The sequence below is a fragment of the Neophocaena asiaeorientalis genome, unplaced genomic scaffold (genome assembly GCF_003031525.2).
Source record: "Neophocaena asiaeorientalis asiaeorientalis breed wild unplaced genomic scaffold, Neophocaena_asiaeorientalis_V1.1 scaffold743, whole genome shotgun sequence".
NCBI lineage: Eukaryota > Metazoa > Chordata > Mammalia > Artiodactyla > Phocoenidae > Neophocaena > Neophocaena asiaeorientalis.
This window is the reverse complement of record NW_020174055.1, coordinates 757,894-774,556: the sequence shown is the minus strand read 5'-3', so window position 1 is coordinate 774,556 and position 16,663 is coordinate 757,894. Positions and strand designations below refer to the sequence as shown.

The window sequence follows — 16,663 nt, the reverse complement described above, 5'->3', positions numbered from 1 at the left end:
ATAGTCATTTTCACAATACTGATTCTTCCAATCCAAGAACATGGTATATCTCTCCATCTGTTGGTATCATCTTTAATTTCTTTCATCAGTGTCTTATAGTTTTCTGCATACAGGTCTTTTGTCTCCCTAGGTAGGTTTATTCCTAGGTATTTTATTTTCTTCTGCCTCAGTTATTCTGCTATTGATTCCTTCTAGTGTATTTTTCATTTCAGTTATTGTATTGTTCATCTCTGTGTGTTTGTTCTTTAATTCTTCTAGGTCTTTGTTAAACATTTCTTGCATCTTCTTGATCTTTGCCTCCATCCTTTTTCCAAGGTCCTGGATCATCTTCACTATCATTATTCTGAATTCTTTTTCTGGAAGGTTGCCTATCTCCACTTCACTTAGTTGTTATTCTGGGGTTTTATCTTGTTCCTTCATCTGGTACATAGCCCTCTGCCTTTTCATCTTGTCTACCTTTCTGTGAATGTGGTTTTTGTTCCACAGGCTGCAGGGTTGTAGTTCTTCTTGCTTCTGCTGTCTGCCCTCTGGTGGATGAGGCTATCTAAGAGGTGTATGCCTCTTCTGCCATTTTTTGATTGGTTTTTTTTTTTTTGTATTAAGCTGTATGAGCTGTTTGTATAATTTGGAAATTAAACCCTTGTCGGTCACATCATTTGCAAATTTTTTCTCCCATTCCATAGGTTGTCTTTTTGTTTCATTTATTGTTTCCTTTGCTGTGAAAAAGATTTTATGTTTAATTTGATCCCATTTATTTATTTTTGGTTTTATTTCTGTTACTCTATGGGATGGGTCCAAAAAAATATTGCTGAGATTTATGTCAAAGAGTGTTCTGCCTATGTTTTCCTCTAAGAGTTTTATAGTATCCGGTCTTACATTTAGGTCTTTAATCCATTTTGAGTTTATTTTTGTATATGGTGTTAGAGAATGTTCTAATTTCATTTTTTCACATTTAGCTGTCTAATTTTCCCAACATCACTTATTGAAGAGACTGTCTTTTCTCCCTTGTTTCTTGCCTACTTTGCCATAGATTAATTGACTGTAAGTGCGTGTGTTTAGTTCTGGGCTTTGGACGTCCTAGCCATAGCAATCAGAGAATAAAAAGAAATAAAAGGAATCCAAATTAGAAAAGAAGAAGTAAAACTGTTACTGTCTGCAGATGACATTATGCTATACATAGAAAAAGATGCTACCAGAAAGCTACTAGAGCTCATCAACGAATTCAGTGAAGTTGCCGGATACAAAATTAATACACAGAAATTTTTTGCATTTCTATACACTAACAACAAAAGGTCAGAAAGAAAAATTAAGGAAACAATCGCATTTACCATTGCATAAAAATAATACCTAGGAATGAACTTACCTAAGGAGACAAAAGACCTGTACTATGAAAACTATAAGACACTGACGAAAGAAATTGAAGATGACACAAACAGATGGAAATATATACCATGTTCTTTGATTGGAAAAATCAATATTGTTAAAATGACCATACTCCCCAAGGCAATCTACAGATTCAATGCAATCCCTATCAAATTACCAATGGCATTTTTCACAGAACAAGAACAAAAAATTTTTAACTTTGTATGGAAACACAAAAGACCCCAAATAGCCAAAACAATCTTAAGAAAGAAGAACAGAGATGGAGGTAGCATACTTCCTGACTTCAGACCATACTACAAAGCCACAGTCATCAAAACAATATAGTACTGGCACAAAAACAGACATATAGATCAATGGAATCAGTTAGCTTTTTATTTTTAAAAGTTATATTTTTATCTAGTGGTTACTTTTAAAACTGCTACCTTGATGTACTATCCTCTTTCCCTTTTCCTTATAGTTGGTTCCAATGATCTGCCTCAATAAAACTAGTTTATATCTTCTTCCTCCTTCCTCTCTCTCTTCTACCATCCAGTTTAGTTAGTAGTATGTCATTCACATGTTTCTAGTGTTTTCCTTTGTACTATTATGTATGTTCACATATTTATATTTGATCTGCTGACTTTAAGTACTATTTTGTACTCCCATGTAGTACAGCTGAAGCAACTGTAAGTGGACTTTACTTTCTACTTTCTACCATTTTTTTGTGTGTGTGTGGTACGCGGGCCTCTCACTGTTGTGGCCTCTCCCGTTGCAGAGCACAGGCTCTGGACGCACAGACTCAGCGGCCATGGCTCATGGGCCTAGCCGCTCTGCGGCATGTGGGATCTTCCCGGACCGGGGCACAAACCCATGTCCCCTGCATCGGCAGGCGGACTCTCAACCAATGCGCCACCAGGGAAGCCCCTTTCTACCATTTTTGTTTTGGCAGAATGTTCTCCTCTGTCATTTGTATCTGTACCTTTGCTTTTACTTAGCTGTACAGTTAACTACATTTAGTGCTGCCTCAATTTCCCTTTGCCAAACCTCCATTCATTCTTGATTGGCTGGAACTCATCTTCTAGTAGTTTTCTCAAGAAAGATCCATTTGACTAATGTTTCCTGAACTCAGACCTGTTTTAAATGATTTGTCTGTAGCCTTTATCCATGAAGGAATGGCCTATATGGGTATAAACATTCTTAGCTCACACTTCTTTACTTCTTTCAGTATCTTGTAAATGTGGCCCATTATCTTCAGGCATTGAATTTGGCTGCTAAGAAGTATGTTACCAGCCTGATTGTTTTTCCTTTTTGCTGAAATATTCAAATAATTCTCTTTATCTTTAAAACATAATCATATTATAAGGCTATATCATTGTATTGATTATACTAAGATAGTTTCCTCATATACAATGTGCCCTTTCAGTGTGTAGGATCAAGTATTTATGTCAGAAGTTCTCTCGTTTGAAAGGCTCAATCTGTGATTGCTGGTCTTAGATTTCTCTCCAAAAACTACCATTTCCTCTGCTCCTGATTTTCCTCCACTTTTCCCTGATTGGATACCCAAGATCACTCTATGATGGCTATCCATTTTTGTTTCTTCTTAATTATTGAAAGGATATTGAGGAGACTGTATGTTTTAAATTGTTTTAGTATTTACATTTGTGTGCAAATAATTTTTTCTGAAATGATGAGATAAAGCAGAATATATATGCATGGTACCATGTATATTTTTAATTTCTCTTTTTAAGAATCAGCAAAAAAGGGAATCACAAGCACCCAGAATGTGAACCACAGTGCCTGTCCAATGTGATGTGGTTTCATGTGACAAACGCTCTTCCTTGTCTTAAAATTTCGTGAAACTTTATTATCACAGCATTTTACAAATTTAGTTAGCATATCATTTTGTTGAGCTTGCCTGATTATAAGGAAATAATAAAGTACCTCCATATGGTAAAAAAAAGTGTTCTCTTTTAATCATAGTTTTAAAATTATTTTTTCTTTTCCATTGTTTTAGATTTCTTACTTTGGGCTCCAGTGATGTGTACGTGGCATTTCCTTCACCTATAATCTCTATCTACCATTTCCCTGTAACCCTTTGTTTCTTTATTTCTATTTCATTTTGCTCACTTTACTAATTTTCATTTTTATGGTCCTTACTATGCTATCTGTACTTGTTTTCTGTCTGGTCCCTTATAACTGGACTTCATCTCTGAAATTAACTCTTTTCTTTTTTCCCTGAGTTTAGTCAGTTCCTGTTTCACATCTTCCTGTGGGCTCATATATCTCTGCTTCATCATTTTCCTTAATGGATGTAAAGCTTTAGAGACAAAACAAAATAAGCTGTTTAACCTGAGATCAGACCCTGCTTGATGTTCCTCTTAAGACAATAAAAAATAAAATGAATCAAAAGTTTAAAGCACAAGCACATCACCAGTAAACTGTGCTAGATGGTAAAACCTGTACCTGCTGGTACCCCAGTCACTTGCTGTATATGACAATAAAAAACTGAGGCGGGCTTCCCTGGTGGCGCAGTGGTTGAGAGTCCGCCTGCCGATGCAGGGGACACGGATTCGTGCCCCGGTCTGGGAAGATCCCACATGCCATGGAGCGGCTGGGCCCGTGAGCCATGGCCGCTGAGCCTGTGCGTCCGGAGCCTGTACTCCACAACGGGAGAGGCCATAACAGTGAGAGGCCCGCGTACCACAAAAATAAATAAATAAATAAAATATTTGGGAAAAATTAAAAAAAAAAAAACTGAAGCAGCACCCGGAAGGAAACATTTATCAGGCAACTGTCTCCATCTCCTTGAGGTCTTCCAGACAGTGGTACTGTCCTACCAGAAATACTGTCCTTGGAGAAATACTGTTGGAACATCACTGGAAACCCTCAGGTCGGCTGCAGGAGAAAAATGAATATTTCTAACTGTGCAAATTACTCTTGCAAATAAATTAGGATTCTGTGCATATAGAATCAGACAGGAATAGAGATTGGATAGTTGACTAGCACCTGCCATCTTTGAACATTTGGCCTTGAAGCTTAGGATACAAACTGTAACTAGATTTATGATTATTCCCATAGAGATGGACTTAATCTTCAAAAGAGAATATATTATAAATTAAGAGAAGAAAAGAAAAACAAGAAGAAAAGTGGAGGGAATCCATGTGCTTTAAGGACAGGGAAAGGCAAAGCAGCCAGAAAAGGGGACATGGAGTGTTTAGCGTCATAGTAAAGACGTCTGTTAAGATGTCGTGTTGGAGAGAAGCTTTCTGGTGTCCTCCCAGCAGCCTGGTGGCTTGCCGGTGTTTGGGAGATGGCACAAGTGACACCTGAATGAGAATTTCACATAGTACAGGTGAGTCTGTGGGGAACAGAGCAGCAAGGACCCAGCTGGTGAAAACAGTGGCAAGGTGGGGATGGAGGGATCTGGGAAGTAGGGCAAGTCCTGTTATGGAGTCATGATGGGCGGCCACGGGAGAGGGAGGTTTCGAGGGTGGTCAGCAGCCAGGAGCCGTGACTCCCAAAGCAAGGTCAGGTTCAAAGGAACTGTAGCCCCAAAAGCTTAGGTTTTGATCAAGACAGACCTGGATTTGAATCTCAGTTCTGTCACTTTCCAGCTGGATCTCAACCATAAGTGACAGAAGTTAGGCATAAGTGAAAATTTCTCATGAATGGTTGTAACACTAAGAGCTTTCCGTGTGCTAAGAACTTTACAAATGTAGTCTCCTCGCCTCACTTACTCCTCCTAGGAATTTTCATCAGGTGGATTTTATTATCCCAATTGTTCAGAAATGTAACCCAAGGTTTCACGTGGTGGTATTCTGTATTCACTGTCGCAGAAGTAGCCAGGAGGTAGGTCCAGGCCCAAAGCCTGAGCTCTTTACTGCTCTGCTGGACCGATCCCCCCCTCTAATGAGTGTTCTGGCTTCAGGGCTCACAGCCTGTGGCCACCGCAGTCACCTGGCTATGGATTCCGTCTGGCCTCAGCCCGTTGCATCACTGTGGTGGTGTCACCATGGTGGGCCTCTGTGCCCTTCTACCTCATCCTCCCTCCATGCAACACCTTTTGGGACTCTCCAAGACTTACAGTGGAGAAGATGAAAGGAATCTTGAAATGTATGCTCTCTGAGCACCAAACCCTGCTCCCAGGCCACCAGAGGCCCACTCCTGTCCCTCTCCTCTAGGTTTCGTGCTTTTAGATACAACCTGTACAACCCGCCAGTGTCAAGCTCATCCCTGGGGCGTCCCCTGTCCACGCGTCTATCCGTCACCACTGGCATTCCTGGTTGTCCTGAGCTGCAGTCTTTGGGACTGGGCAGAGCAGGAAGCAGATCTCGAGGGGCTCTGACCCCCTAAACATCTGATAAGTGTGTCTGTCTTCCTTCCGTCTTGTTTGCTTCCCTCTCAGTGGCCTCTTGGACCCTTTTCAAGTGCACAGACCCTGGAGTCCTGGATCCTTGAGGAGTTCTCTAAAATCTGAAATCAAGCACTTGGGGATCGTTTGGGAGCTGGGCTTTGTGGACAGTGCCACCCCCTCCTCCATCTTCGCTCTCACCTGACACTGGATCCCCGTTTGCTAAGAGGTGCGGCCCAGGTTAGAACCAGGATGCTTGCTGGTTAAGGATACAGGCAGGTGTGTAGCAAAGTGAACAGGAGCCCAGGGCAGTGATGGGAGAAGACAATGTATGCAAGAGCAAGTGGGAAAAATCAACGAGTGAGAGGTGCCCAGGTTGGAGAGCAGAGCGGACCGGCCTTTGCTGATGGCTGGACATGTGCTTCTCAGCGTTGCCCCAGCTGATGCTCTAACAGAGGCACATGGTGGGAACACACCCCCACCCTGGAGTTCTGGTCCACAGAAGCCACGTGTGAGCGCTGTGGTCCTGCCTTCATACTCAGGCCTGATCACCTGTGATGGAACGTGGATCAGGGGGCTCTGAAAGGGTCTCCTGTTGGGAACAGACGGGAACAGCAGAACAGGCTCTTTCCAGTTGGTGGGAGAAGCACAGCGGTCTGGCTCCTAAAAGCAGGAGCTAGGGGGCCACAGCTCTGCCAGGACTGTGTCTTATGTCCATGGCAGCCCTGCAGGGGAGATGCAGCTTGGTGGACAGGTCCAGAATGGAGGGTTCACATGCAAACACTATGGTGTAGCAATCCTCTAAGCCTCACTTTCTGTTTGTGAGGAGCCAGGACAGTGCCTGCTCCTTGTGGGGCTTGGGGACGATGACACCCCCAGCTACACCTGGGTGCTCCATGCGGGCTCTTTCCCTTCACATCCAGGATTCGTGGGGCTGGTGTCATTGCTAATACACACTCCCATATTTAACGTGTTTGCATTTCATGATAGGATCGCAATCCGGATGCCTCTCCTCCACCTCCCCTCTCCTTGACCTTCCTCCCGGACACAGGTTTGGCCCTCCCTGGGGCACCTGCCACCCTTGGCCCTACTTTAGGGCAAGGTGCCCACCCAGGTCATTGCCCCTGCTAAGGAATAATGTCCCTAAGGCAGGGCCTTGTCTTGCCCTTCTTGGACTGCACCCTGGAACGAGGATGCCCATTTGGTAGACACAAGCACTTAGACTCGAAAGCACTTAGACAAGCAGTGTGTGTACACTGTGATTGTTAGTCGTGTGTAAGAGTGAAAGTGCATGCTTGCATTTCTGCTTCAGCTGGTTCCCCTAAAACGACTCTCTCATCACCGCCACGTTGCACGATGCAACTACTAACAGTAGTGGGGCTGCATTCCACCCATGTCCCCACCTGTCACCACTTACAAAAGTGCCCCCAGACCCTGGGATTTTTTGAATAACCCGGATGGTTTCGTTTCCTGTTCTTCCCCACTGAGATGTGCAAAGATGCTTCAGTGGTGTCTTTGTTAGCTGACTGTGGAGGAAAAAAATATGATTAAATTGTACATGTCCATGTGATAGAATTTAAACATTCTGATTGATAGTAGCAAGTCTGCAGCAGAAAAAAGTAGAAAGACCAGAGGAAGATGTTCAGATATTATTTTAGACGTTCAAAGCCTCATTCTGTTGTCTACACCGCATAATTCATCGTATTGTTAGTCAATATAGTAAATACTGCAATTTGAAGTTAATTCGGAGAGGATAAGATTTTATTCGCTCTTTAAAATTAGAGCTAAGCTTTTAATTCTTTGCCTTTAAAAAGCACATGGTTGGGACTTCCTTGGGGGTCCAATGGTTAAGACTTCGCCTTCCAATGCAGGGGGTGTGGGTTCAATCCCTGGTCAGGGAGCTAAGATCCCACGTGCCTCCTGGCCAAAAAACCAAAATATAAAACAGAAGCAAAACTGTAACAAATTCAATAAAGACTTTAAAAAGTGGTCCATATCAAAAAAAAAAAATCTTTAAGAAGCACATGTTTGCCTAATGGAATCGGATGCGGTGTGTGCCACCTCCTTCCTTCTGTTAGAAGTCCGCTAAGTCTTAGAGTCAGGGATTAGAGCCTCCACACTGAGTCCAGCCCCCCGTGAGCTCCCCCTCATGCTGTGAACCCCCAGCACCCATCCCTGCTGAGCGCTGCCTGGGACGGGCACAGCTGTCCCGCCTGGAGTCTCACCCAGTTCAGCACCTGAGCTCTGAGGTCGCCTCCCACCGAGCCTCCCACACAGCCCCCTGGAGGCTCTGCCCTCTCCAAGCTAAGCTTCAAGAAAAAGGTGAAATACTGAGCAAAAGCCCAAAGAAAACATGAGAATTCTTTTCATTCCTTTTTTTTCCACTGGGAACTTCTTTTCCATTTTTTTTTTTTTTTTCACTCAATGTTTTGCTCCCCTTGGAAATTAAGCTCTATGACTTGGTTTTCAGAGGCGTGGAATGTTCTGCAGGGTGTGTGAATCTAAGGGTAGCATCCTTAGATACTACATGATGTACTACCGTAGGTACATCACATACTTCAGAGGGATGGATCTCAGGCGTGGGTGTGAAATTCTACTCTTAGAGAATACGCGTCAGGCCATTTTACTCCTTCGAAAGCTGAGAACTAAAACGACACAGGCCTACTGTATAGCACAGGGAACTATATTCAATATCTTGTAATAACCTACAATGGAAAAGAATCTGAAAAAGAATAGATCTGTGTATGTGTATGTATAACTGAATCTCTTTGCTATACACCTGAAGCATTGTAATCAGCTATATTTCAATTTTTTTAAAAAGTTGCTTTTCAGGGTAATGAAAAGTGTTCTGGGATCGTATAGTGTGGATGGTTGCACAACTCTGTGAGTATACTAAAAAGCATTGAGTGAAAAACCAAAAACAGCAAAGAACCAAAAGAAAAATGAGAACTACTGGTGGGGAGTTCATGAGTGAACACGTGCTAACAGAGACCCTTCTTTGCGTGATTCTTTCCTAAAATGTGACCATTGTTCATGCATCAGTATTGTAATGTCTTGTCATTTCTCGTCTCCAGGCAAAAACTGGGACCTGACGGCCGCTCTGAGTGACTATGAGCAGCTCCGACAGGTGCACACAGCCAACCTGCCGCCTGTGTTCAACGAGGGCAGGTGCCCCAAGCAGCCCGAGCGAGAGCACCCCCCACCTGCGCACACGGCCGAACGGCCCTGCCTGCCCAGGCAGGACGACATTGCCCAAGGTACCAGCTGAGGGACCCGCCCTGCACCAGCTCCCTGGCCAGCACTCCCTGGCTTGCTTGGGGGCTGGGGAGGGGGGGAAAACAGAAGGGCGAGGTCATCGCCTCCCAGCTGCAGGCAGATGGGGCTTTCTGGGCACCACACCTCATACTCCTTTACAGCTTCCGTTCCCGCCTCAGAAAAATTGGAGAGTGTGTCCACTTCTCTGGGACCCCACATTCCTCCTGGAGTCCTGGTTTTTCCAGACCCAACATCTCTGCTCCCCGCAATTATTTCTCAAGTAGCATAGAAGCCTCCAAACCTGTTCGAGATTGCTGTTCATCATCCGATGTGCTTCGTTGTCCATGTCTTAATTACAGAAATGAGAAAAGCTCATTGTAACAAAGGAAACAATGCGAAGATCTATGAAAGAAACATAAGAGTTTTCTTCTCCACGCCTCCCAAACCTCAGGGAGACTGACCAGTGGCCCCAGCTTGTTCTGTCTTCTCTGCTCCTTCTTACTTTGCTTGTTCAAGGTGCAAACGCATCAGAGTCGAATGCACTTGGCAGAGTGCTTGTTTCCTTGAACAATAAATCACAAACATTCTCTCTAAATAGTTTATTCCACAGCATACGATCGTTTTTAAACCATGCCTGTTCATCGTGATTCTGATTTTTCTTGGATTTTGTTGTTGGTGGTGGTTTTTGACACTATAGGCACTGCTAAAATAAACTCTATACCTGTAATTTGTATGTACTAGTGCTGTTATTTCTATAGGTTGGCATTTCCAAGGTGGATTAGCTGTGCCGACACATGTGTTTTTTTATTTGATAACTTCAAGACCTCGTTCCCAAACACATTTCTGTTCACCATGTGTGAAACTGGCTGTTTCCCTTCATTCTTGCCAGGACTGGGCGTTCTCATGATGGTTTTACATTGTTTTTCCAATCCGAAGGGCAAAAATAGTGTATTTTAACTTTCATCTTGTCATTTGCTTGTTAGCCAAGTTGGATTTCCCCCTCTGTGACATGCTTGTTCACATACTTTGCCCATTTCTCCATTGATTTGTTTGCATTTTTCTTATCAATTTGTAGCATTCTTTATAATGAAGACTATAAAACATTTTGTGTATATATATATATATGTATACACATGTCTATATATACATCCCACTGCATTTTTTGCCTTATGACTCTTCACAGAGTATTCTGCCTTACAGAATGTTTACATTACTATACATTCATGGCTAATGGGTGTCCTTTTTCACTTTAGAAGTTCTCCTGGAGTGCAAAGTTACTAGCATATGTTCCCATATTTGTTTTTAAACTTTGTTCTTAGGTGTTATAATAAATTTGAAATTTTTACAAATAATAGCTAAGGATCTAGTTTTGCTTCTCTGGATTGAGAATGAGGTATTCTAGCACATTTCTTGAATAAAGCATTCCTTTCCCACTGAACTAAAATGCCAACTTTGCTGTACATTAACTTCCCCAAAATGTATTTGGCTCTGTTTCTGGACTCTGTCTGTTTGTGTGCCCACCCAGCCTGTTACACTTGACTCTTGTAGTTTCATATAGTATTACTCTCTGCAAAGGCAAATTCCTTTATTGCTGTTCTTTTCCAAAACTTTTTCACTATTTTTGGATATTTATTCTGCCATAGTAACCTTAAAATTGGAATTCTGATTGGAATTGGATTGGATTTTTATTTTATTTTAGGAATAATTAGCATATTGTAATATTGTTTTTCCATTCAAGAACATTGCATATACCTCTGCATTTATTCACATTCTGTTAAGAGTTTAGGCACAGAGAAAAGCAACTTACTTTTTGTATATTTATCTTTTATCCAGTCATTACATAAGTTCTCTTATTAATACTAATTGTTTGTTCTCAGAGAATATCTTGGGTTTTCTAAATATATAATCATAGGATCTGAAATAATTTAATATTCCTCTTAATATTTACACAATGAATTCCACTTCTCCTATTGCATTAGGTCAACCCTCCCAAACTGTTGTGAGTCAATGTTGTCTGTTTCTTTTAGCTCAGCCTTATTATTCAAGCTACATTGGAATCTCTATCTTGGATTATTCTTCTATGCTTACTCTGTTGTCTAGAAAAGCCACAGTTGAGTTAGAAAGTTTAATACTCATTACCTGTTTCTTCTCTTAGCTTCATCCTTTCCACTACGCTTTGGGGCTGTATTGGTAGGTGCATATGTATCCATAATTGTTAGGTCGTCTGGCTCTAATATGCTTTGTTACCAATATATAGAGTGTCTCTTTGTCCCACATAATTGTTTTTATCTTTTTTTTTTTTTTTAATTTTTGGCTGCATTGAGTCTTAGTGGCAGCATGCAGGATCTTCATTGAGGCATGCGAGATCTTTCATTGCGACGTGCAGGCTCTTCGTTGTGGCAAGCAGGCTTCTCTCTAGTTGTGGCTTGGGGGTTTTCTCTCCTCTAGTTGTGGCATGCAGGCTCCAGAGCACGTGGGCTCTGTAGTTTGAGGCATGCGGGCTCTAATTGAGGCTCATGAGCTCAGTAGTTGTGGTGCGCGGGCTTAGTTGCCCCGCGGCATGTGGGATCTTTGTTCCCCGACCAAGGATTGGACCCGTGTACCCTGCATTGGAAGGCAGATTCCATACCACTGGACCACCAGGGAAGTCCTGTTTTTATCTTTAAATCTGTTTTAGTTGATGTTAAACCTCTACTCTGCCTTTCTGTTGGTTCATATTTGGAATGACATTTTTTCAGCTGTTATTTCAACCTTTCCTCATCCTTTTATATCAAATGTGATTCTTGGAAGTAATTTATCATCAGGTATTATTTTATTATCCAATACGAGTCTGTCTTTTAAGCAGTGAATTTAATCCACTTAACTTATTTTTATTATTGTCGTATCTGTGCTGCTTTATGTTGTGTGTTTTATTCACCATGCTTTTTGTATGTATCTTTCTCCTTTTCTATCTTTTCTGGCTAATTAAATTTTTCAACTGGCTTGAAAGTTATACATTCTCCTTATGTTATACTTACCCCTGTTCTATTAAAACCTATATTTAGGTTTTCTCCCTATTAATTTTTAAAACTTATCAACAACTATATTTTACCCTGAAAAAGACATGTGTCTTTGTTTTTATCTTCTCCCTCCTGCCTCCATGTGCCCTCAAACATATTTAGGTTCTTTCTGTTGCTTGTTTAGACCACAGTCAACTTCTTTATTTACTCACATTTATCTTTTGCTGAAAGAATACTTTTTCAAAGACTATTTTCTAAAAGAATTTTTGCATGATCAATCTCCTAATGCTGTCAGTACCTAGAGGAGTTTACATGACATACTTACATTTTTGTTTAGTGGAATAAGAATTCTGGATCCAAATTATTTTCCTTTAAAACCATTCCATTCCTCCATTGTCTTCTTGCATCTTAATTTCACATCTTCTAAGAGATTTCCTTCACTTGCTCTTCTAACATCCTAATTTATTCTTCACATGAATCCATTCTGTTAATCAGCATTCACATTATTTCATTCCAAAGTAGCCTTTCTCATTATCATTACTATTTCACATTCTCATATTCTCTCTCTTTGAACATATTTACTAGGCTTACTTTATTTTTTAAAAAAATCTTTATTGAATTTGTTACAATATTGCTTCTGTCTTATGTCTTGGTTTTTTGGCCCCAAGGCATGTGATATCTTAGCTCCCTGACCAGGGCTTGAACCCACACCCCCTGCATTGGAAGGTGAAGTCTTAACCATTGGACTGCCAGGGAAGTCCCATCTACTAGGCTTACTTTAAAATCATGTCCTCCTGTGCATTCCAGCCCCGGGTACTTTGTGGACTTTCTGTAACTGTGTTTGCACTGCTCAGATGTTTCCTAAGTTTTCCCTGTGAACACACAGCACCTTGCAGTTACCAGCCATCTTAGCTCATGGTATCAGGGGAAAGGGACAAAGGCATGGGCTCTGGTTTGCCTTCCTGTGAATGAGAGCATGGGGGGAAGCACACTCAGGTTGGCGAGTTCTGAATGCTTTCATATGGGCTCAAAATGTTCTCCACTGGCTCTCTTCCCCACAGTTGGCTTTATTCCTTAGGGAACCTCTCAGCTCATCTGTTCTAGAAATTGCTCATTTGCAGGGGCTACCACCTTCTATTCTGTCAGCTCACAGGGGGTGTAGGAGAGAAGAGGGAAGGCTCCAGGCCTGGCCAGCCCACCTGTTCCCATCGTGCTTGGAGCCCCGTCCCAGTTGAGCATGAGCATTGCCCTGACGCTCTTCCAGCTGGCTTTGGCCAAGGTGGGACTGGCCCACGCTGTGGTGGTGATGGTTCAGGCAGTGAGCCACCAAGGGCTAGCTGGGGAGAGGAAAGGCACAGCCAGAACACCTGCCCTCAGCCCCCACCCATGGAACCCAGCCCACTCCCACCGTTCTGCTCCTGTGGGCTTCCTGGGTGGGTTAGGAAGAGGGTGCTGAGGTGTGGTCACTGACTTGTCGATCTTGTTGTATTGTTCTTAAGTTCTCCTTCATTCTGCCCTTAGCTCTGACTCTGGTGGAACCACCTCTTCTAATCATTTGGTTCAGTCTTTCCCCCAGGCCTTCTGTGACTGTGTGTTCCTTCAGAACCACACAGGACCGCCTCCTGACATCTCTCATGCAGTGGAAATCCAGAGAGCTGACAACTTGGCAGTTCCTGCCCTTTTCGAGTGGCAAACAATCTAAACCATTATCTCACCCTCCCAGGAAAGGGGCTAGAAGGATCCTTCTCTCTGTTTTCACACAGATTCCAGAATCAGGCCCTTATACTGATACCTGCTGTTATCTGATTTTTATCAGATATTATTTAAGGGGAAAAAAAGAGAAGTCTATCATAAGATAATTTCATTAACTGAGCCTTGTGAACAAACGTATGTATTTTTAATAAAATAGTAATTGTAATTTCTGCATTAGATCTATATATCCTTTAATTGAATTCTTCCTGAAATCACAGTGCCCTAAAATGGAAAATAAAGTCCTCCATATTCTAAATTCTAAATCAGCAACAATGACTCATGAACCAAATCTGGCCACTGCCTGTTTTTTTTAATAAAGTTTTATTGGAACCCATAAAACTTTATTTATTTATTTGCTGTCTATGGCTGTCTATGTCTGCTTTATTTATTTATTATTTATTCACTGTCTATGGCTGCTTTAATACTACAAAGACAGAGTTGAGTAGTTGTGACTGAGACTTGTATGGCCCACAAAGCCTAAAATATTTATATCTTTCCCTTTTAGAAAAGTTTTGTCTACCTGCTTTAAAATATACCCAGGATTTGTTTTACTCAGGTATAGTGAGACACGCAGACCATGGCTATCTTAGGGGAAGCGGTTCTTATACTCACAGTTCCCTAGAAACAGGAGGCATGGCACACCCTGAAGGGACACACGGGGAAGCACCAGGGTTGATCAGGAGGCCAAGGGGACAGAGGAAAACAAGGGCAGGAGCCTGTATTGTGTTTCTGTGGGAAAGATAAGGCAGAGTAAACAGACTTAGGACTGGCCAGTTTGAGTAATTTCTGCAGCTCTCTGGGGCATAGGGGCCATCTCTCATTGTCTGGCACCTGAGCCTGGGGTAATTAGGGCAGGAACATGGCTTGCTGGTGTAAGAACCAGATAGAGAAGGTGATCCAGAGTATGGGCTCTGAGTTGGTTGGTTTGCATAGGAAAGATGTGCTCCTGCGTGAGTCCTTTGGTATCTCTAAGAATTGGCTAATTCTGTAGGGAAATCCTCTCCCCATTCACAGAGGCCCTGGATGCCAGAGCCTCAAGAATACAGAAAATAAGAAAACAGAGTTAAGACACATCCCCTGGCCTAAATCATAGATGGTTTTTTTTTGTTTGATTCTTTGTTTTGGGTTTTTTTAATTTATTTTTTAATTGAAGTATGGTTGATTTATAATGTGTTAATTTCTGCTATACAGCAGAGTGATTCAGCTACACATATGTATACATCTTTTTTATATTCTTTTCCATTATAGTTCATCACAGGATATTGAGTATAGTTCCCTCTGCTACACAAAATCATAGATGTTTGAGTTGGCTTTGTCAAGGGATGGGAAGGATTGCTGCGTTCATGTTTAAAGAATCAGTTTGTGAGTGTGTGTGTGTGTGTCTGTGTGTGTGTGATTACATATTCATGGATGTGGTAGTTGGGAGGAGTTAGAATTAGGACTGTTTGTTTCTTGTTATATGATCTTTAACATAATTTACTTTTAGTTCAAAAAGATTTTTCCCTTCATGTGAAGTCTTCATGTGAAGACTCCAAATACTTAATATTTGGAACAGCTTAATAGCATCATATTACACTGTGAGTCACAACGTTTCCAAGGTCCTCATCAATTGGCAATAGGTGCTGATTGATAAGCCAAGAAGGTGTATGGATGACCCCGCCCAGCACATTCCCTCTGTTGGGAGAAGTGCGGGTTCACGTCACCTCAGGTGTTTGAGCAACCCATCAGGTCCCGAAGGATGGGGCAGTTCCTACTTTCCCAGATTCCAGAAGGCAAGAGATGTGACCTCAGCAAGGCTTGTGAGGGGAAGAGGGGCAGGGGGTCTCCTCTAATCCCGCACTGGGGGAACTGGAACAGGACAAGCGGCTGGCCCACGTGCTCTGCGGATCCTCTACCACATGGCCTCTTTGGTCTGCTGTTTCTTCTCGTCCTTCTTCAAAATACAACATACTTAAACACCTTAAATTCATCTGAGAATGAAATTGAAGGTGAATCAAAACTATCCGTTTGACAGACAGACACTGTCTCTGAGATGTACTGTGAAGAATAAGACCATCATTTTTTGAGATTGCCATGACAACAGAAAATCCAGGCAGAGAAGCATGTAATGGCTTAATATTTGTGTCCTGGGAATCTTCGTGCAGGATGTGTTTCCATACAAATTGTGAAATTTTTTGTTCTAGTTCTGTGAAAAATGCCAGTTTGATAGGGATTGCATTGAATCTGTAGATTGCTTTGGGTAGTAGAGTCATTTTCACAATGTTGATTCTTCCAGTCCAAGAACATGGTATATCTCTCCATCTATTTGTATCATCTTTAATTTCTTTCATCAGTGTCTTATAATTTTCTGCATACAGGTCTTTTGTCTCCTTAGGTAGGTTTATTCCTAGATATTTTATTCTTTTTGTTGCAGTGGTAAATGGGAGTGTTTTCTTAATTTCGCTTTCAGATTTTTCATCACTAGTGGATAAGAATGCCAGAGATTTCTGTGCATTAATTTTGTATCCTGCTACTTTACCAAATTCATTGATTAGATGTAGTAGTTTTCTGGTAGCATCTTTAGGATTCTCTGTGTATAGTATCATATCATCTGCAAACAGTGACAGCTTTACTTCTTCTTTTCCGATTTGGATTCCTTTTATTTCTTTTTCTTCTCTGATTTCTGTGGCTAAAACTTCCAAAACTATGTTGAATAAGAGTGGTGAGAGTGGGCAACCTTTTCTTGTTCCTGATCTTAGTGGGAATGGTTTCAGTTTTTCACCATTGAGGACGATGTTGGCTGTGGGCTTGTCATATATGGCCTTTATTATGTTGAGGAAAGTTCCCTCTATGCCTACTTTCTGGAGGGTTTTTATCATAAATGGGTGTTGAATTTTGTCGAAAGCTTTCTCTGCATCTATTGAGATGATCATATGGTTTTTCTCCTTCAATTTGTTAATATGGT

General features: G+C 41.7%; 1 protein-coding gene across 1 annotated transcript in view; it reads left to right on the top strand.

Moving 5' to 3' along the window:
* Positions 1-16,663, top strand: part of OTUD7A (OTU deubiquitinase 7A) — a 198,086-nt gene that overhangs the window by 80,903 nt on the left and 100,520 nt on the right. Inside the window, exon 4 of the mRNA XM_024754292.1 lies at positions 8,788-8,970. Coding sequence (XP_024610060.1) covers positions 8,788-8,970 — 183 coding nt within the window. The remainder of the gene's footprint in view (positions 1-8,787; positions 8,971-16,663) is intronic.